Source organism: Nanorana parkeri, unplaced genomic scaffold, assembly GCF_000935625.1.
Source record: "Nanorana parkeri isolate BGI_ZX_2015 unplaced genomic scaffold, ASM93562v1 scaffold302, whole genome shotgun sequence".
Lineage (NCBI taxonomy): Eukaryota > Metazoa > Chordata > Amphibia > Anura > Dicroglossidae > Nanorana > Nanorana parkeri.
The window spans coordinates 1,423,253-1,444,602 of record NW_017306570.1 but is presented as its reverse complement, the minus strand read 5'-3'; the positions used below and the strand labels follow the sequence as shown (position 1 = coordinate 1,444,602).

Genomic DNA, 21,350 nt, shown 5'->3' with positions numbered 1-21,350 from the left:
ATCCTTTTCACTTCTCTTCTGTTGTGCCTTGTACCACATTTTGCCAGTTTTTCTTAGTATGTCAGATTTCACCACTTAACTATGATTTTAGCTGCTCAATTTGTGCTTAGTCTGTGCTATCCTAAAATAGCCCAATAATGGGAATAAAACTAATCCAAATGCAATTAAATGTAACATTTGAGAAAAGACTAGATAAACTCTAAAAAAATAAATAAATCTCACATTGTAAAACCAATCAACCCAGTGTGAAAATTATATAAAAAAACCTAGTCCAATGAATTATTCATTTTCCAAATAAAATTTGTATTTCAAAGCAGGAGCCTTTTATACATCTTGAGTACAGCACAACAATGTTTTCACTACAGGTTTAACTCAATTACATTACTTTTATATATAATATACACAGCCATAAATCACATTTGACATTTCATAGCACTTAAAAGCCACACAGAAGGCAGTTCCTGTTCTTCTATCTTACTCATTCATTAATGCTGAAGTCTCCAAAGTAATGCTTGAATCAAAATTACCATGCTGCATTACATCAGACAGTCAATCGTAAGATGGAGAAGTTGCAGTGGCTACATATTTTGCTGCGGTTAAGTTCAAGACCTGTATTATGCTCCAGTCTGAAAAAGGGCTGATTGAAAATTCAGTGAGCAGTGCTAGAGTACGCTCAGTCTCCAAAGCAAAGCTTGAATCAAAATTACCATGTAGCATTTTATCACAGACCGTCGTAATATGGAGACGTTGCTGTGGTTATATATTTTGCTGCATTGATGTTCAAGACCTGTGCTCCAGTCTGGAAAAGGACTGATTAAAATTACAGTAAGCTGTTCAGTGCTTGAGCATACTTGGTGTCTAAAAATTTTCCTTGCAACGTTCACATTTTATGACCATAATTCATACAGACTAGTGACTCAATTTATATTAGATAATGCAATCAGCAATTTTGCTAAATGATTTGAAAAATATTCATGTGAAAGGTCATTGTTCTAACTGAAAATGGTAAAACAATTCAACCTCTAGAGCAGGGGTGGCAAACACAAGGCCCGCGGGCCGAATCCGGCCCGCCGGACCTTGTATTGTGGCCCGCACAGCAGCCAGGGCCGGTCCGCTATGCCGACTCTGTGCAGAGCAGTGTCTACTATGCAACATTTTACAAATGGCAGCTGTCACCTAAGTTAATGATCAGGTGACAGAAGTTGCATGTAAACGCCTGCACACCGCATGTAAAGATACGTGATATGTTTACATTCCGCTAGGAATCAATCACTCTCCCTGGACGCATGTAATCATATCACGTATCATTACATGCGGTGTGCATGCGTTTACATGGAGCTGCTGTCACCTGATCATTAACTTGACTAGGTGACAGCTGTCACTTGAAAACGCCAGATTAGGGATTTCTGCTGCAGTCTGAGCAGTCTCCAATAAAGTTTCTTGTGGATGTTTTCAAGGCTAGTTATTACTTAAATTATTATTAAAACCAGTAGCAACTGAATGCAGAGGCAACTATTTATGATAATAAAGAGTAGATGCATAGTCCTATACAACCGGCCCTTTGAGGGTAACCATACTGCTGATGCTGCCCCCGATGAATTTGAGTTTGCCACCCCTGCTCTTGAGATTGTGTTTCTATTGTTGGCTATACATGTATCGGTTGTTTTCATCTGACCGGCTGCCCAGTCGTATTGAATAATTAAATGTTGAAAATAATCGTTCAGTGCAACACTGCCTGCATAGTTACATAGTTGGTCAGGCTGAAAATAGACACCAGTCTATCGAGTTCAACCTATAGAGATACGGAGAAGAAAAAGAAAGCCTAAACGGAATGCTATGCCCACAGCTACCCCCTGTTGATCCAGAGTAAGGCAAGGGCATGATTAGTTTTAATCCCAAAAGTAGTCCAGAGGGTAAGACAAGCATTACTTTGCTCGAATCGGAATCACTCGAAATGATGGAAGGAATAATGACTGGAATTTTTTAGCATACGTATTGGTTGATTAGAAAAGGATATATTGAGGTTTAACAAATCTGCCATTATTATAGTTCGATCGAACCTACCAAACAATAAAATCAGTGCATATATAGCCAGTATTAGATGAACAAAAGCTTACGTGGAAATGGCCCACTTCTGCATACAATGATTTACAGTGTTATTCACAAAGAGGTGAAGAGTTTGGAGAAGACAGGAGAAGTGAACAATCTAGGACAACATAGCTGAACTGGAAAGTGAGCTGAATTAGAGCTATGTTGCCCTAGACTGTTCACTTCTCCAAACTCTTCACCCTTTTGTGAATAACCTTGTTAATGTCTGTTGGTAGACTTGACTAAAGAGGAAGAGTAGTAAAATAAAATAACTGGGCTACAATGAACCACATATATATAGAAGGAGCAAGTATGGTTGGCCCAATCACACTTATAATTCAGAACTATCCATAAAAAGGAATATAAACACACAGATCGAAAAGATTCTTAATATGAAATTGATCACACATATTGACTACTAAGGGTGACAACACTGCTTCTGTAATGCTAACCATGGAAAGACCGCAATGTCCTATCGGAAAATGTTTGCTGTCCAAAGGAAGCTTCAAGGGGTATAGAAATTCCAAAAGTGCAATCAATAAAATGGTGTTATGAGTAATATGATTTATTTTACATCTAGGGTTTCGATATACCTTCAAATTAATCTGGAGTGAATAAGTATATTTGAAGTGAAGCAGGTCAGCAGCAACGGCTGCTATTTCCTATAGGTCAAATAGCATGCTATAAAAAACCTTGCAAATCAATCAAGTCATGCCACCTTATGACTGCATAGGTTTATTACATTCTATTTAAAGTACATTCTACCCCTCACTGAAAGTACTGTGCTTATTTTTTAACACACTTGTGTTTTTATCATCTGAGATGAGATGCTTTGCTTATTTAGGTCCCACACTACCACAGTCTGCTTCAACCAGAATGCTATGTACAAAAGTTCACATTCGTTCATATCTGGACAGCGTGCGTAAATGTCATCTCTTGGTTTTTGGATATGTAGAAAGCAGTAAGTGCACTACACAAATAGTGTTTTTTCTTTTTTTTTTTATTGAATAATGATAGAATATTAAAGCTTTCATGTTTCAGGGATTCACTCACTCCATTATGGCAAAGGATACAAAAAGACACAATACAGATAAGCATGTATTGTTTAAAAAAAAATATAAATATTTTTTGTAAAAAGTCAAATAGTAACTTTTTGTTCTAAAAATCTAAAAACAGTGCGAGTTGTAATGTAACTATATAGAGAAGTATTAACATGCACAGTAGGATCATTGAAAAATGTTTTATTATTATTAAAAATAAAGGATATGTATAATCAGAAGCTTAATCATTTGTGAAATCCACGAGGAAAAATGGATGCTCATACCACTATCTGATATTTATAGCGGACAATGAGATGTAACATTATACGATCATAAGTAACCCAACGTATGTAAAGCCGCAATCAACAGCCAGGACCTCAATGTAAAACGTTTATTCCGAGGAATCTACATTGTTACAAACATGGCAAGATCCACCGGCTCTGACGTGTTTCGCCAAAAAGGCTTAATCAGAGATGGCCGGCACCCGGCATTTTGATGGAACTGATGACAGGAGTGTGGGACATTTAAAAAAAAAAACTTGTCCAGGGACTAAAGCGGGGGTCCAATCTACTTGTCCTTCATGACAATCTACTTGATACAAAAAATAGTTTTAATCAAAACCGTATTTAACCGTGCTAAGAAGCGCTTCTCATTGATACTGGGGGTCCAAAAGACCCCCAGTGTCACCTTTTCACTCTAAATAAGCTATTGAAGTGCAGATCGCACTTCAATAGCTTATTGCTGGCCTTCAGGAGCCCAGCACCGACAGCTATGGGACCGGAAGTGATGTAATCTGCAGCGTTCCCGGCCCCATAGAACGGGGGGAGATCGGTGAAGGGACGTTCGCCGCTCTCCTTCCCACCGACATCAGAGATGCCTGTCCTGGGCCCGTAGGAAGTGCAGCGGAGCCTGGGAAACGCAGCAGGCAGTATACCAGCCCGTAGAAGTGATTTGGCGACAGCGGAATTGCCAGGACTGCTTCTATTGTAAAGCCAACAGTCGGCTTTACAAATGTAAACAAGGCCCGCTGCCAGTGACGTAGCTGGTCGAGATGGGGTTAAAGGAAAAAAAAGGCCAGGTTGAAATTGGGATGAATTTGCATTTTGGAAGCTCAGATTATGAAATGAAAATATATTAAAAAAATAAATATAATGTTTTTTGTTTTTTTACAGTAATAATACAATTGATAGATTTCAAATCTGTAATGTACATATCTGTGTATGTATTATGACTGTACACATAAACATTCATTTAGGCAATTTGATTTTTTTTTTTTAGTACCTTCATGACAATGGAGTCATACATCGAGATCTTAAACTTGAAAATGTGCTGCTATCCTCCACTAATGAAGAATGTTGTATAAAGGTGAGCATTATTAACTGTTTCCTAGAATCTGGCTGGGGGATACACATCTATTTTTCATTAATCAGTCTATAGCAGGGGCGCCCACAATTTTTCTTCTGGAGATCTACTTTTTAAATGAGGAGCTCAATGAGATCTACCAATGAAAAAACACCTGCATTCAGGGGTGGGAGGGGGCGTGACATTGCATTGAAGTCAATGGCACCGCAGCCACGCTCCCAGTGCGATCGCCCGCACCCGGAATACAGGAAGATTAGTGTTGCGTGCACTATTTTTGCAGATCGCACTGGAGTGGTACACAGGCATTAATGTGTCTGCGTTCCGGTTGCGGGCGATCACGCTTAGGGCGGGGGGCGTGGCTGCGGTGCCATTGACTTCAATGCACCGCCATGCCCGCTCCCGCCCCTGAATGTAGGGACGCGGCCGGCTTGCGTTCCAATGTGTTCTAGATGCCGAAACACGGTGGTGTGAACCGACCCTCTCTCTCTCTCCTCGCGCTCTCTCTCCTGTTTCCATCTGCTTTCTATTCTCACTCTCTGCTGTCTCTTCTCTCTCTCTGCTGTTTCTCTCCTCTCTCTCTCTCTCTGCTGTCTCTTCTCTCACTTTATCTGCTGTCTCTCCTGTCTGTCTTTTCTTACCTACACTGCAGCAGCTTCCCAAGTCTCCTCTCTCCTTCCCGTCTGCGGCGTCTGACACATTCAGCCGCACGAGCACCGCGGGAGGACAGGACACAGGTCAGTGAGCCGATCCCGATATACCAAATGGGCACTCCTGGTCTGTAGTATAAGAAAAGCCCTAAACATATTCACTGCCACTCAAGGCTTTTCAAGTTTTTAAGTTAAATCTGCTATTTTGCCTTTCCTAGTTCCTCCATTCCCCCCTCATTAATATGCTAATAAAATGTTTAAACCTTTGTTTTCATTATACGGTACATTATTTTAGACGCAGTGATATCATCTCTGAGCTTGTCTATGCAATACTGACAGATCAGGGTTGGTAGGAGGGGCCAGCAAGGAATTGTACATAGCTTCCTAAATACATTACATAACGTTTGATTGGTACTTCTCTCAAGAACCCTCAGCCTGATGCAAGCGGTTAGATTGCTCTTGGGAAAAATTAGTCAACCATCAAAATTACTTAGTGACACTAAACTCAAAAGTTAAATTTTAAAAATTAAGTAAAGTACCGTAACTATTACCAAAAATGTATCTTATTTGTGTATATCACTCAGCTGTAGATCCTCAAATCATCTCTGAATTGGGGGTGACACTGTCCTTCCTTCTGGAGGGTGGCTACTTTTTGTTTCCTATGGTCCCTGTGTGTGTGTTGTAGTCACCACTCCAATGTCACTCCTGTGATGGACTACAATGTCCCGTTTAGTTTACTCATTTGTATGGAGAATGTAAAGCGAGCTTGGAGTGGTGACTACTCTACAACACACACAGGGACCATGGGGAACAAAAGTAGCCACCCTCCAGATGAGAACGACAGGGTCAGCACCAATGCAGAGGTGATTTGAGGATCTACAGCTGAGTGATACACAAATAAGATACATTTTTGTTAGTATCTAAGGTACTTAAATGCATTTCTTAAATTTGGCTCGCGTTTAGTGTCACTTTAATGGCTGGATATGAGTCTGGAGGAGTGAGCATTCCTAGGCAGGCTGTATTTGCATGAAGTCTACACTAGTTAATGCCAAAATGTAATCTTGAGCCTCCATGATTAGAAGAACTGAAATCCAGCTGAAGGGGCAGGGCCAGGAACATACAGGCTGGGGAGGTAGAAGCTAGATGATGCTGGATGTCCTCCTGCCATGAAAAAAGTAGGCTCTAACTGACATGCTGCAGCTTCTAATGTGCAATGTGAGATGCTCCGAGCGTGGAGTGAAATTGGAGTAAACCGTCTCGGTACAGGAGAGGAGCATGTTTAACTGTGCATGACCAGAAAGCTAGGGTTCAGTTTTAAAGATGAAATGAAAACCAGGAAGTGTTTTACTTTTGGGCAGCCAGCATTGATTATCGTGTACCCTTTCCACCTTATGGCCAAAAGCGTTCAAAGGGATATATATATATTCTTGTTGTCAATAGCAACGATTGAAAATCTCATTACTTTATGCAGTAACTTGAAAGGGGGACTTGTATGGATATTATATTCCTTCAGACGCTTCCTGAGACGCACAGCTAAATACACCTAAAATAAATATAAAAATTATGTATGCAAGCTGCTGTTTTACCAGCCAAAGGATTTGTAATTTTGTACTAAACAACAAAATCCAGGTTGGTGACCTGAATTTTCTCTACTGCATTTAGGCAGTACAGGGAAAAGACTATCGTTGTCTGATGTGTAACCCTGAGTAAGCGCAATCTACCTCTACTTCTCCCAAGTTAAAGGAGATGCTCCCGGCCCTTATTGATGTGGTGTGCAGCACACTTGAACTAGAGGAGCGGCCCATCACTTCTAGCTAGGCTGTTTACAACCTTGGGTCCTATAGAGCCCCTAAGGCCGCAGAAACTTGCCCTTAGAACCCACATTTCTATGTGTTTTGATACAATTAAAAGTGAGTTTATCGCCAAGCCACCGCTTCTTTCAGAAAGACAGATTCTCTCTTTGTCATCCCAGATGGGCCCCCAAAAGGATGCCCAGGCTTCTTGTTCAGCCATCTATAGGTGGCTCAGCCAGATCGTTGTTCAGACTTCATCTTATGGATTTGGTTCTCTATTTACATGTAGAGGCTCACTCCACTAGGGCTGTGCGTACCTCCTTAAGGCTTTTTTTCACATCAAGCAACTGTTTACCAGATTTGCGAGGTTGCCACCTGGTCCTCTGGTCCTTTCTACGTTCTACCAGGTGGATGTTTCTACCTCACTTGATGCCAGTTTCAGGTTCTGTGAGCTGCAAGTATTACCCAATTCCTGTTCTTTTAGGTTAGGTCTTTTAGCAATTTTTGCTGTGTTGTCCACCCTTCAGTTGGACTGCGTTAATCCAAAGGCTTCCTGTGTCCCTCAATGGATGAGAAAGAAAATAGGATTTTGTACTCATCGTAAAATCGATGTCTGTCTTGGAGTCCATTAAGGAATATACATTCCATACTTCTTTATTGATGATCATTCTCTCAGTACTGTATTGCTATAACACTGAGACATGCTGGTAGTGGAAGGGTTTATACCCTGGGATGGCCTAGTTTTTTTGTTTGCAACTGTCCTATCCTCCTGTAGGCAGCAGTATAACCTGAAGTTGTAAGACCCCTGTGTCCCTCGATGGATTCCAAGAAAAGGATTGTATATCAAGTACAAAAAGCCTGCATAGCCTAGTACAAGCCACTACATGCTGCTGGCTGTAGCTCAGCAAAGCTCTTTGGTGTGCTGGTCATGTGATGGCATGGTGCAAGCAATCTCCCTACTTCACAGGTATTGGTGGAGCCTATGAGACAGAGGTATCGGGGAAATGCATTTTCCATGCAGTCTGTATGCTACACAAATATGGCTGCTCCACAGAAGCAATTCTACTCACAAAAATGCAGTGAAGAGGTTGGCATTAACAATTCTGGTATTAAGTTGACACAGGATCCTAATTTAAAGATGTGAATGAATAGCCCATGTAAAGATAAAATAACAAAACCATTTTTATTGCTGCAATATTCACTTTCAATCAAAGATTTTCCCGCAGCATCTTTTCTGGCCAGCATGATTCAACGTGCTTTTCTGAGCCGAAGTCATCCTGAACCCACCAAAGCCTGTGACTGGACAGTGAAAGGAGAGCCCACACAGTGATGAGCTCATCTCTCTGTCACTCTATTTCTTCCTTTTAGCATCCTTCTTGTCATAATATGAACTGATTTGGCTGCTTGTACTGCTTCTTTCTCTCACAATGCAGCCCTGCTGTCCAGGGAGTGCAAGTGGCTCTACTGTCCAGGTCAGAATCAAGTACTTGCATCTAAAATCAACATATAATGATGTATTATTGATGACAGAGCTGCGTTGATTTGTGTCTCTTTTACCTGCCTAGAGTTCAGATTTAAATTATTGTCTTCAGTGCATTTTATATGTGTTTGTGTAATCCTACAGATTACGGACTTTGGCCAGTCCAAAATTCTTGGAGAAACTTTGTTAATGAAGACATTATGTGGAACTCCTACATACTTGGCTCCTGAGGTTCTGAACACAGCCGGCACAGCAGGCTATAGTAGTGCAGTTGATTTCTGGAGTTTAGGGGTCATTCTTTTCGTGTGGTAAGTATATTGGGGCTTATTTAAAATAATTATTGGATATAGACACAAATAAGGTCCAATAGTTGATTCCTGCACATTTTTAATACATTGTTTTTATTTTACATTATAATGACAGTTGACAGCTCACCACTGTGACACACACGTTCTCAGTTATAATTTGTTTCCTTTGCATTGTAGCCTTAGTGGATATCCACCATTTTCTGAGAACAATAATAAAATGCCTCTTAAAGATCAGATCACGGGAGGACATTACACTTTTATTTCTGGTGCTTGGAAGGATGTCTCACAGACAGGTATGGAATTGTATGACTATGCTAATATTGTGTGCTAGCTGTTAATAACTCACATACTCCTACATTCAATATATTGCATTTCAGCAACCTAAAATGTGGGGTTGGTTCCATTGCAGGAATGTGCTGTGAAAGCTACAGCTGGCACATAACTATTTTGAACCGTATCTGCTGAGATCAATGGCGCTTTAATTCCCTGACTTAAATTAAACCTCTCCTGACCTAAACCGTTTCCCAAAGGTAATAAAAATTCTTAAGGTCAGGCAACCACATGTGTGTGTTAGTCTTCAGATTGTTCCCTGTGGAGCCTTCTTGGATTCTATGCCCAGACTGGACATGGAGATTAGGTTTCTGACCAGATTTGCCTAGATTAAGCCCCCGCTCTCTCCTGGCACTGTATCCACTCCCTGTCATTAAACTGTCAATTGTTATAACATCAGTGGGCAGTAGAGACTCTTGCATTTCAAAGCTAAATAATAGGGGAAGCATGGAAGAAGCAGAAGGGTTGTTTTGAAGACCAACCAAGGTACTTCTAGCCTCCACACACTGTTGTTTTCTGAAATAAAAATGAGGCCATGTCAGGCACACGTTAAACATGCCTACTGGCTTCTAGATTTGATTCACTGGCTTCTGAGTTAAGCATTGATTTAACCCATAGTGTGATTTTAAAAACCCCTTACACACAATATATTTTTTCAGCTCTAGACCTTGTGAAGAAGCTGTTAGTTGTTGACCCAGAAAAGAGGCTGACAGTAAAGGAAGCCTTGGAACACCCTTGGCTACAGGTAAGATTGCATTATTTAAATTTTATAGTAAATCAATGAAACGGAGGAGAACAGCTATTCTAAATATAGGTTGGTGAGTATCACTACTCAATCATAATTTACATTAAAAAAAGATGGGGGGAGGGAACATGTCAACTGTGGAGCTACTGTGACCAGACTGATTTGTTACTCGTCAGCACATTTCATCAGCAACATGCAAACGGATGCTAGAAGGCTATGTGTAGCAGATGAAAACGTTGGCACTGGACATCAGCCAGATGTGTTGAATATGACATGTTCACAACGGGTGTATGACAACTACAGCATCTGTCCTGCAATATTTCTGACTACGGCAGAGAGGTCCAGGAGTAAAAGTAGCAGTGATCTGTCTGGAAATGAATGCAAATGTACAATAAAAAAAAAACTTTGCCAACTACGCCATGCTAACACACATTGTGCAGGCCTGGTTCACTGTTGTCACAATCATTAAACCAGTCCAGGAAAACAATGTGTAGCCAATGCAGGAATTATTGCATGTAATCTGGAATGAAAGAAAGGCTGGGGAAGATGAGCAACACAAAGATGCAACAAAGGGTGAAAGAAAAAATGGTGATAACGTTATTTAAAAATAAAAAGCATTGTAACATTATGATACTTTACTAAACTTAAATTGTATGTTTGTTTTTAGTTTTTATTATTATTTTTTCTAAACAGACCCCCTTATATTTCCGTTTTACAATAGAAAGAGTCACACACAGTCCCAAATCTTTTTCTCTGCAGCCCCTGTTATGAATAAACTGGAAGCCTCTTGCTGAGTGCTCCTGTCCATTCATATACTTGGTGATAGTATCAGTTACTATGTTCACAATCATGAATGGACAGGAAGTGATGTTGAGTACTTCCTGTTCATTCATATCTGGGGACACGGTAAGCTTACTATGTCAGTTATTTACAAACAGCAATCGGTACTGATCGCTGAGTGTTTGTGCTCTGCTCTCCATCCTGACTGCTGCACCTGTCACAGGAGGCCGAACTCTCCTCCTGCACTGCCCCACTCGGCCTTCTGACAGCCTCTCTCCTCCTCACTGGACGCAGGCAGCTAGGTCGTCTCGGTGTCCCCTTCAATCCTTGCTGATTCTGCAGACGCAAGCGGGGGAGAGGAGCAGGGTTGGGAGGGGATCCAGACCCACGCCCAGCACGGAGGTAAGAAGCTAGAGATGCACCGCATTTTTTGCCTGCAGTTTTGGCTGTTTTGGTACTATCAGCATTTTCGCACCATTTGCGGCCGAATATTTGGGAGCATATATATATATATATATATAGATCATTATTTATATATAGATCTAACTATATATAGATATATCTATATACCCTGCAATAAACACACATCACCCCATGCTTTGTTTTTCTTAACATTCACAAAAATACCAATGAGTTTCCCAGCAATCCAGTGAGCTCCTGTTTAAGCTGAAAACACTACCTCTACAGCACTGTAATACTCAGCAGTGTTACTACTCCTCTTGGATTACAGAGCACTTCCCCTTTTGTAGAGAACCAGACAAGGCAATAGGTTGGTTCAAATTAAAGCACTGCAATCACCAATGCTCACACACTACTGATTGCAGCTCTATAGTTAGTTCTATCTTGGATGCCAGGGGGGCTGCTGTAGAGAGACTGCTCCTTTTTATACTGATCAGTGGTCCTTGGGTGCAGCCTTCTGCTGGTATAGTTTTTTTTTCTGCTTGCATCAGGGCCATTAAGAAAGAAAAAAAACAGCAAGGCAAAAATTACTACACGTGTATGTTTGGAATCTGCATTTGGGCTTTAAGTATTGGTTAGTCACGTTGGTTGAAAAGTTCTTGGAGAATCCTCTCAAACCAACTTGTGCAAAAACAATGTGATCTTTTGTCCCTTTTCTAATCTGTATGAAAGTTAGCAATGGTAGCCTTAATGTTTTTTCTCAGTACAGGCTTCCTTTTTTATATTAAGGTCAGCTTTTCCTTTATTTACTGTGAGCTTTTTAGCTAGTACACCTTTTTCTTAATTTTTTTTAGCATATATTTAATTTAGGATTATTATACAGTTTTGCAATGTCTATTTTTCTTAGGATGATAACATGAAAAGGACTGCTCAGAGGCTAATGTATGACGTTGCTCACCCAATGCCTCCTCCCTCACAGGTAAATTATTTTTCTTACCTGTTAGTTAACAAGATAATAGCCATGTGAGATAATGCTTCTTGATTCTTATTTCTTTTTTTCAATAAAAATAAATAATTCTATTATTGGGTGTTGAAGTAAATAAAGAGTAATTTGTAAACAGCACCATACCTGTAAAAGAGGAGCCAATATACTTATCTTTATACTTGCACTTCTGGGTGTTTGGAATACCTGCTTCCCTGTCGCACACAGTTGTTTCTTCTGCTGACTTGTACCACATTACAGGACATCAGCAGCCAGCAGGAAGAACCAAAGTATGGGGCAGATTAGCAGGTATTTTACCTACCTGATGGGTTGAATCCTTGCAGCTGCCCCGAAGCAGTGGTGTGTCAATACAAGGACTCACCAGTAAGGTATGTATGGTTCCTTTTTTTTCAGACAGGTAATAGTGTACACTATGATGACAGAAACAAAGCTTTTCAGAAATTAAAGTGACCCTGTGTATAACCTGAACCTGCCATGTTCACTCGATACATGTGCAGGTTTGGGAGCACTGCCTAGTGACTGTGTTTTAGATCTCATTTGCAGGCTCTTGGCTACAATGTAGAAGTGGTCAGGGCGGCTGTGGAGCCACCCGATCACTAATATGGACACCAAAAGTGCAAGCCCTCAACCCAACCACAGAAAAATGCTTCAGGTGAGCAGTGCTGCTGGGGAGCTAACACATACCTTATCTCTCCTCTGTTGTATGAACACAGAAGCACTTTGCTCTGACCATGTCAGGTTCCATAGCTGTTAGATGCTGGCAAGCTGTGCCCAGGTGTGGCAGGCGCACGCAGGTCTGATGCAGTTCTGGTGTGAACTAACCCTGAAATATTAAAAATGCATTCAAGTACCCTAACTTCTAACCAAAATGTATCTTATTTGTGTATCACTTTGTGCTACTTTTGTTCCCCATGGTCCCTGTGTGTGTTGTAAAGTAGCCACCACTCCAAGCTCACTCCCATAATGGACAGCAGTATCATGTTTAGTTTACTAATTTGTATTGTGATTGTTGTCCATCACGGGAGCGAGCTTGGAGCGGTGTCTACTTTACAACACATACAGGGACCATGGGGAACAAAAGTAGCCACCCTCCAGAAGGAAGGACAGTGTCAGCACCAATTCAGAGAGGATTTGAGGATATACAGCGGAGTGATACACAAATAAGATACATTTTTGTTAATAGTTAAGGTACTTAAATGCATTTTTAAGATTTAACTCCTGAATTTAGTGTCACTTTAAGAGTCTAATAGACTCCTAATATTCCAATAAAGAGGACTTATAAACCCACTTGTGATAGCAATTTGGTTAAGTAAAAAAAATAAAAAAGTAAAATAATGTAATGGACCCCGCCCCCTTTCCTTGGATGGACATGCGTAAAAAATGTGTGTACCTAAGATGCATGTATTTACAAAAAAGCCAGTTGCGCAACACACATTAGGTATCACTGCATGCCGGAGGGAGTGAGAGGAATAATTCTAAGACCTTATTTGCAGTAAGGTCTAAATAAATTTGCTATAAACGTTTTTAAAGCATCGCCTATGTAAATTAGAAAGTGCCATAATTTGTCACCATTTTGCAGGCTGACATAATTGGTATCTAATTTCTTGACACAGTCTCATCTTTTATTTCTTACAGAAAAAAATATTTGGGAATATATTGTGTTTGCGAGCAATGAAATTACAATATTGTGTGACATAAAAAAAGTAATTTTCATTGTATTGTACAGGTTTTATGCTTTCAGAAAATATATAATGTTTTGGGGGTGTTAGGTGGTCTTCAGGCAAAATATACTTTATGCAATTTAGTTTGTGTAAAAATTGGTCTGACAGGGTTAAGCAACAACTGCTAATGAAATACCCCGATATATGGTTTATCCACAGAGGTTACATTGTCAGATCTGTATATAGCAGAATAGAACTTGCTTAAAAGAGAACATATCTACATGTGTCTCTTCCATCAAAAATCCCAAAAATGTAATGGGGGGAAACATGCAAATCATTCTTCAATGTAGGCCTCTGGGCCAACTGTGCTTCCAGAACCCCTGGTTTACAGCACAGATGCTGCCACATTTTACAGGCCCATTTACTCATTTTGATATGAACAGTATATTAGGGGAATATGGAGTGTGCTCTGTTTTTATGTAGATTTCATTTTTGACCATCAACTGTATATGAGCAAGAAAATTGCTGAACGTTACAAGAATTTTTTCCTGCATTTGTTCTAAGGTTGACAGTAGAAATATACAAGTATGGAAAAGCCTGGGGGATGCTCTCTCCTTCAGTTGGCTGTTCATCCATGGCAGATTGCTAGCTGATAGTTTTTAAACAAAAAAATCAACTTCTGAGCCTTCATTTTCCATGCGTAAATAGACTGCAAAAGAGTAGCTGAACATTGCATGCGACTCCATTCTTCCTGCAGTGTTCATGATGGATTGTTTTGTCCATGTCTGCTGGTTTTTAATAGTTTGAATTAGGGATGTTCAGATAGCAGTGCCGATACTTGGCATTTTCATGAGAACTACCAGGGTTGCAGAGGTTGCAGCTGGGACCTGGCTCCGGAGCACCACCACTGTCCTGAAATCATCGATATTGTTTTAGGAAAACTGTCACATGACCATAAACAAAGTGTACTCAGTACTTGTCTCTGTAAGTACTTGGAAAAATGGTATCGGTGCATCACTTATATATGTTTATAAAAACAAAATCATACATTAAAATGGGGATGCACAAATCCCAGGAGCTCCGTATGCTCCTTAAAAATGACAGCTGCCTCCTAACTTTTGAATTTTTCTCTAGTCTAGTCTTGTCTTGGAGCAGGAAAAGTTTCCGTTCTTGTACCGAGTACGGTACTTGGTATCTGAACATTCCTAGTTTGAATAAATACCAGACTACTAATGCAGTTTGTCTTTTTCACCATTGATATAATGGCAAGAAAACATTTTGCTGACCTGTATTAATGATTCACTACCTTGTATTTATTCCATAGAGTGTCGTAAGTCGTAAACGTGTACATGAAGCAGACTCGGAAGCCAGCACTTCATTATCAGAGACGACAACCCAGCATGAAAAGAGGGCAAAAAAATAAGACATTAAGAGGTTTTTGTTGTACACTGATTTTTTTTTTTTTTTTTAAACATTTTTTTTTTGTATTTTTGTACAGTAATCAAGTTCTCTTATATATTACTCCTTAGTTCAGCTATTTATTCTTGTAGCTGTTACTATGGACACATACAATATTTTCTGATAAAATGGAATGTGTATTTTAGAACTGGGCATGTGTTGGTTAATAAATGGCATATGCTGTCCCATCTTGTAAAATTAAGTACCATGGTGGGGTTGTGTAGAAATGCTGCTTAGATATTGTGAAAATTCAGGAAGTTTAGTGGCAAATCCTGTAGTTTCACGGTCCCACCCAGGAGCATTAACATGGTTTTTGTTGTAAATATACATATCTGTTAACCTCAAGTCAAAGTCCACCTCAAAATCATATCGTTTGAGCAAATATATTATTGTAAATCAGGGCTGAAAAATAATAAACTTTGTAAATAATGTTTATTACCATTCTTATTCCCAGGGTTCTTAACGGTTCGGGTCACCCAAAACGGATAATTCAGTTTTTGGTAGATGTCAGAGATTTAAATGACCTAATGGTTTCCTAAATCTCTTGGGGACCCTGGCAGTGCCATCTCTGACATTGAGTTAATTGAAGTTGAGTTTTTTATTTGGGAGACTAGAACAGTAAGGGCTGATACACTGCAGTGGGTGCGGGAACACCCGAATCTCCCAGGTGGAAAGGAGCAAGGTTTGAAATTAGGGTAGGGAGATACTGTGGGAGTATCTATGACACAAAAATGGTCTGGAAAGTGCAAGTCAACAGAGGGTCCGTTGACTTGCAATTGTACTTTCCGATTTCACAACGGATCAGTTGCGTTTAAAAAAAAAAAAAGCAGTGTATGTTCTACTTTTTTTCTTCAGCGCAACAAAACAGAATTGTGCGATCTAGCCCCATTCACACACATTCATTTTGCGGTGCCCTTCCGTTAGCATCCATTGAAAAACACATTGCAACTCAACGGATCTGGTGTAAATGGGCCCTAAAAGCACAAGGTTGCATTTAAAACAAAACCAACCCTCCTCAAACTCCGAACCTAACCTAAAATCCCCTTCTCGGGCCTGAAATGTTCTACGTCATCGGCCGCACCTGCTCAGTACATTACATTAGACGTGAATGTGACCATATGCCAGAACTAGGCATGCATAACTGTGGCTCAGTTCAAGTCTATAAGGATTTTTTGTTCAGGTGTGGCCAGCGCTGGTTTGGATTTTGGGGTTAAGTTTACAAGCTGGAGACATGGCAAGTAAGCACTAGGGTGGTGGGATTAAGGCTAGGTTAGAGCTGAGAAGGTTCGGCTAGTGGGCTTTAATGAACACATGAGCTTGTCCTTTTGAAAGGTTAGTTCACCTTTTTTTTTTTCTCAAAACAATCCATCAACATTACAGCTTACAGTGTCTATGAAAATGCTGTCTTCTGTTTTTATAAAATTATACTTATTTTGATTTAATGCTGCTTCCGTCTGCTTCCCCTCTATGTTGCGACTACATTGGAACTGACTGTTGGGTGTGCAGCTCATCAAAGAGCACATGACTGAGACTGACTGTTTGCCTAAACGTACCTTGCAGAACGCTGAGCTCTGCCGCTGCTGCAAACGTATATGGCGGTTTAGGGAACCTGAGTTTTCCTAGCAGAGTGCTCTTTTCAGGAGCTACCCATCCAACAGTCCAACCATGTCGTTGCAACAGAGAAGGGAAGCACAGGGGAGAAGCATTAATCAAAGTAAGCATCATTTTCATATACACTATAAACTGTAAAAAAAAAAAAAAAACCCCTTTCAATGTATAAATTTTTCCACATTTTATAAATGTAAAACATAATATAGTAAAATGGTAATGGAACATTCCTCAGGTAGTATCAAATGATCTGGATGTGTAAACTGATATTCCATCCATTAGGACTAGTGTGCATTGATCTGTTCTGCATTCCACTAAAATATATCCATTTTATAATCAGGCTTTTGCGTTTCAAATTTATTTCCGCTAGGTAAAATTAGTGGCATTGTCTCTAGGAAAAAGTTGCTTTATTGTTCTCATCCTGCATATGATGTTACCAGGAATATATCGGCAGACTTCAGCCAGAACTTTTTTCAGTTTTCATGGATTAGAAACTTTTTAACTTGAATCATTTTTTTTTTTTTTTTATATGTATATTTGAAGGTATATTATTTTATGAATATATCTTAACTAACAGGATGTAGAAATTCGTGCTATTTGTTAGTTTTTAGACCACGCAGTGTAAAGTATTGCTAAGAGATGTAACTCATAGCCAGCAATCAGAAAACTTTCCTTGATTTGAACCAATTTGAAATCTAATTGCAGTGGACTACTTGTGGTTTGCACATGGCCTTTACTCTGCATTGCCTTACTGAATAATGTTTAGATTGGATGTGTACATTTAGTCTGTCACTGACTGCAAATAGTAAATGTCTGCTTAATGCTAGCCATACGTGTAGCAGTTGTGACACTGATCCTGCACTCAGAAGTAGATGGCTCAGTCTTAACTAATTTAGTTTTTTTTTTTTATGTACACATATGGTCAGTGCTCAATTATTGTTTGTTTGGCTCCAGACTGTTCAGGGAACAATAGAAAATGTGCATGATTACCTCATATAGGCACTCTAGTACAAAGTCAAGAATTCACAAGTTGCCACACATGCATCATGACATACTTTGGTGTGCTGTGTGTTTCTGACCCCCTTCTTTATACACTACAATTGCATTCGCCAGAGATTTTGGTTCGCAGTGCACTTGACTTGCTTCAGGTGCAGTGTTCTATGTGTATATCCAGATTCATTGTTCTGACAAAACAGCTTTTGTTGTTGTGCCTCACAATGCACGTATCAAAATCACTGTGCTCTCCACTCATTGGAGCAAATGAGTTTTATCTGTCCACTGACTAATTCGTGAGAACTGGAAATTCCTTGTGGCAAAAATCCCAAACCTAGTACACACCAGAAGGAATGCAAACCTGCCTCCCTAAATAATTTTTTCCTAAGGTAGTAATGATCTCTGCTACTTTGGCTGTCAGTCAGGCCAGAAACAGAAGATCTATAGAGCAGTTGTGTTACAAGAGAGTCAGGAGACATATTGACACAACTGCTACCGGGGCATGGCAGTCAGCACTTTAGCACTTTTTAGTCTTGACCATGAGATGTGATTGGGGCTGATTTTATAGAAACTGGAGCAACATTGCTTTGTTACCCGTCACAACCAAACAAGGAAAAGCTGATCGTGCCCACAGGCATCAATATGGCTTGGCTCTTACTGACAATCGGTGACCTTTATCATGGATACAGATAACAAGTTCCTTTTACTGCTGTTGAGTGCATGAAATCGTTTGCAACTTGCCCTTTAAGCTTCAGATCCAAGACAGATGTGGTTGTTTGAGATCTGAAGAGCTCCGATGATAGATGGTGGTATATATTGCCTCACAGCAAACCTCCGCTTTCACCGGTTTGACCAAACTAAACCAAAAGTTGGTTAGCTGTGAAATCTTTAGAACTGTTGTTTTGTGCAATTAAATAGTGTAGGCTCTAACATCTGGAGTGCATCAGTTATCTCTGACTATAAGAATCCAACTCATAGTAGATGTTAGCACATCTCCAGTGTATGAATTGGTAACACTTGTGGTTATTTAAAGAGAACGGTAGTGCTCGCATTGTTAGTGGTGATTAGGGGATAGTTGGGAAGGGGAAAAGTCAGGATCCATCAGTCCCAAATCCTTTACAGTTCTCTGACAAAACATGGCTTTGCATTGTATACAACTTACATTCTCTTTATACATCTGAATTTGTGAAAAACTGTCCAAATAAAAGCAATGTACTGTATCAGTGATGCTAGTAAGATTGCTTTGTGAAAGCATGACAAAGCTTTTATGGATCATTAGCAATCTCAAACTTCAAAACACTTAACCCCCCCCGCAGGCACTTTCTGTAATGTAAGCAAATAACTCCCTATACATATATAATATGACATCTATCACTCTGTTTCCATTATGTGACTTGTCTCTTTCAGACACAGACATCTTTTTCTTGTCAGACAGACACTGACACAAATAGCTTTAATGATGTAAAATAATTCTTCCATTGCATTCGCTTATGCTTGAAACATGCAGATTGTTCTTGTCACACCAGGACAGTGATTTCAATTTCATGTATCTGCCTTGCTGAAACATCTGCCTTCATGTCAGATAGCTCAAGTCATTGGGTGCATTGCCAAGTATGCACTTTAATAGTGTAAAGGTTCTTTTATAGACAGATGTTTTATGTTGTTTTGTAAATGTTTAGTCTCTTAAAGAATCTTGGTCAACACTGAAAGTTATATGCAACTTTTAAAGATTACCACTCAAACTATACCTTGTGGCTCTGGTTCACTCGACTAAAGTGCTCTAATCTTTAGATAATGCGTGTGTACTAATGGAGAGTGTCAAAATGTAATACATATGTTAAATCACATGCATATTTCCTACATACTCAAGACAAACTATAATATAGTATACCTGTAATAAGAGATTGATGTAGGCTGTCATTGCCGACCTCTCCTTTTCAGATTGGTAGTTTCCTGATTCTGCTGATCTAATGGTTTCAATACTTTCAGTCACTGACCCTGAACAAGCAAAAGGAATTCCAACATGTTCCTGAAAATTTACTACATGCTTGTTCTAGGTCTGTGACACAAAAGAATTAAAGGCAGGCAAAGCCATGGCATTTCGAGATGGAGACCAGCAGTGGCAGCTCTAATATTTCTCTCATGACTTGTGTACTTAACTGACACTAAACTCGGGTGTTAAATCTTAAAAATGCATTCAAGTACCTTAACTATTAACAAAAATGTATGTTATTTGTGTATCACTCAGATACAGATCCTCAAATCATCTCTGAACTGGTGCCAACACTGTCCTTCCTTCTGGAGGGAGACTACTTTTGTTCCCCATGATCCCCGTGTGTGTTGTAGAGTAGTCACCGCTCGAAGCTCACTCCCGTGATGGACTACAATCTCACGTTTAGTTTACTAACTTGTATTGAGATTGCAGTCCATCACAGGAGTGAGCTTCGAGCGGTGACTACTCTACAACACACACGGGGATCATGGGGAACAAAAGTAGTCTCCCTCCAGAAGGAAGGACAGTGTTGGCACCAGTTCAGAGATGATTTGAGGATCTGTATCTGAGTGATACACAAATAACATACATTTTTGTTAAGGTAAGATTTAACTCCTGAGTTTAGTGTCATCCTAATTCTGATTCTAGTGGTTTATTGTTCTTAATTTCCAGGTGTGGAGTTTGAAACACTTAAATCAATTAAACTTTAAAAAAAAAAAGTAATTAACATATACTAGTGTTTAAGGAAATGGGAAATAATACACAGGTATGTTTCTTGTGGCAGGTTCCTTTTGATGCATATTCAATTTTGATACATTTAACATTTTGCATAATCCCATAAACTGTTTAAAAAAAGAAATGTATTTTTTGGCAAAATGTTCGCAATAAAGTTGCAACTTGTACAAATGTATAGTTTTTGTTTCGATGTCCAATTCTTCACAGTTTTATTCCAATTAGCCAAACATGGCTATCAAGGTGGCATCCAGAGTGCTGAACACACTTTACAACTGAGAAGGGGATGCACTATCTAGTATACTGGTGGTAGGTATGGTAAATGGTTTACTGGTAAATATAATATACATGTTATATTGAATAATATTTGAAATATGTTCACGTAAGAGTTAGAAGCACTGACTTGGCAGGTTTCCATTCTTCTATCCTCTAATGCAGTGGTTCTCAACCTTTCCAGGCCCGGGACCCCTTGGTAACATTTGCCAAGTTGTGGTGACTTGCCATTTAGGAGAACTGACACTGTTGCGCTAGTAGGATGCTGAGGAGCCTCTTACCTAGAGCAGCACAAGGCACGTTGGGAATCCCTCAACTGTGGGCCGCGACCCACAGGTTGAGGACAACTGCTCTAATGTAAACGGGAGATTTGGAACGTGGCAGGGTGAGCTGAGCTGCTGAGAAAAGACATTTGAGGATTAATTTTTCCTCAGTGCCTGCAGCTACAGAGGTCAGTGAATGTTTGTTTTAAAGCTCATTTTCAGATGGATAAGGATATATAAATACTTGAATGGCTAGAGCCTGGCCACAAGTTCAATTTAAATTTGCACACTTTCAACTGTTGTGCCATGTCCCCTGTAGTTCTTTAGCACAGCACTTCAAAGATCAGTACAACAAGTGTTTCATAATCTTTAATGTATAAATAGCTAATGAATG

General features: G+C 39.8%; 1 protein-coding gene across 1 annotated transcript in view; it reads left to right on the top strand.

The window, feature by feature from the left end:
- The window catches only part of CHEK2 (checkpoint kinase 2), a 32,969-nt gene extending 17,900 nt beyond the window's left edge, over nt 1-15,069 (top strand). The window contains exons 9-14 of the mRNA XM_018557774.1: nt 4,407-4,493; nt 8,555-8,718; nt 8,896-9,011; nt 9,708-9,793; nt 11,880-11,951; nt 14,961-15,069. Coding sequence (XP_018413276.1) covers nt 4,407-4,493; nt 8,555-8,718; nt 8,896-9,011; nt 9,708-9,793; nt 11,880-11,951; nt 14,961-15,059 — 624 coding nt within the window. The 3' untranslated portion in view covers nt 15,060-15,069. The remainder of the gene's footprint in view (nt 1-4,406; nt 4,494-8,554; nt 8,719-8,895; nt 9,012-9,707; nt 9,794-11,879; nt 11,952-14,960) is intronic.
- The last annotated feature ends 6,281 nt before the right edge of the window (nt 15,070-21,350 follow it).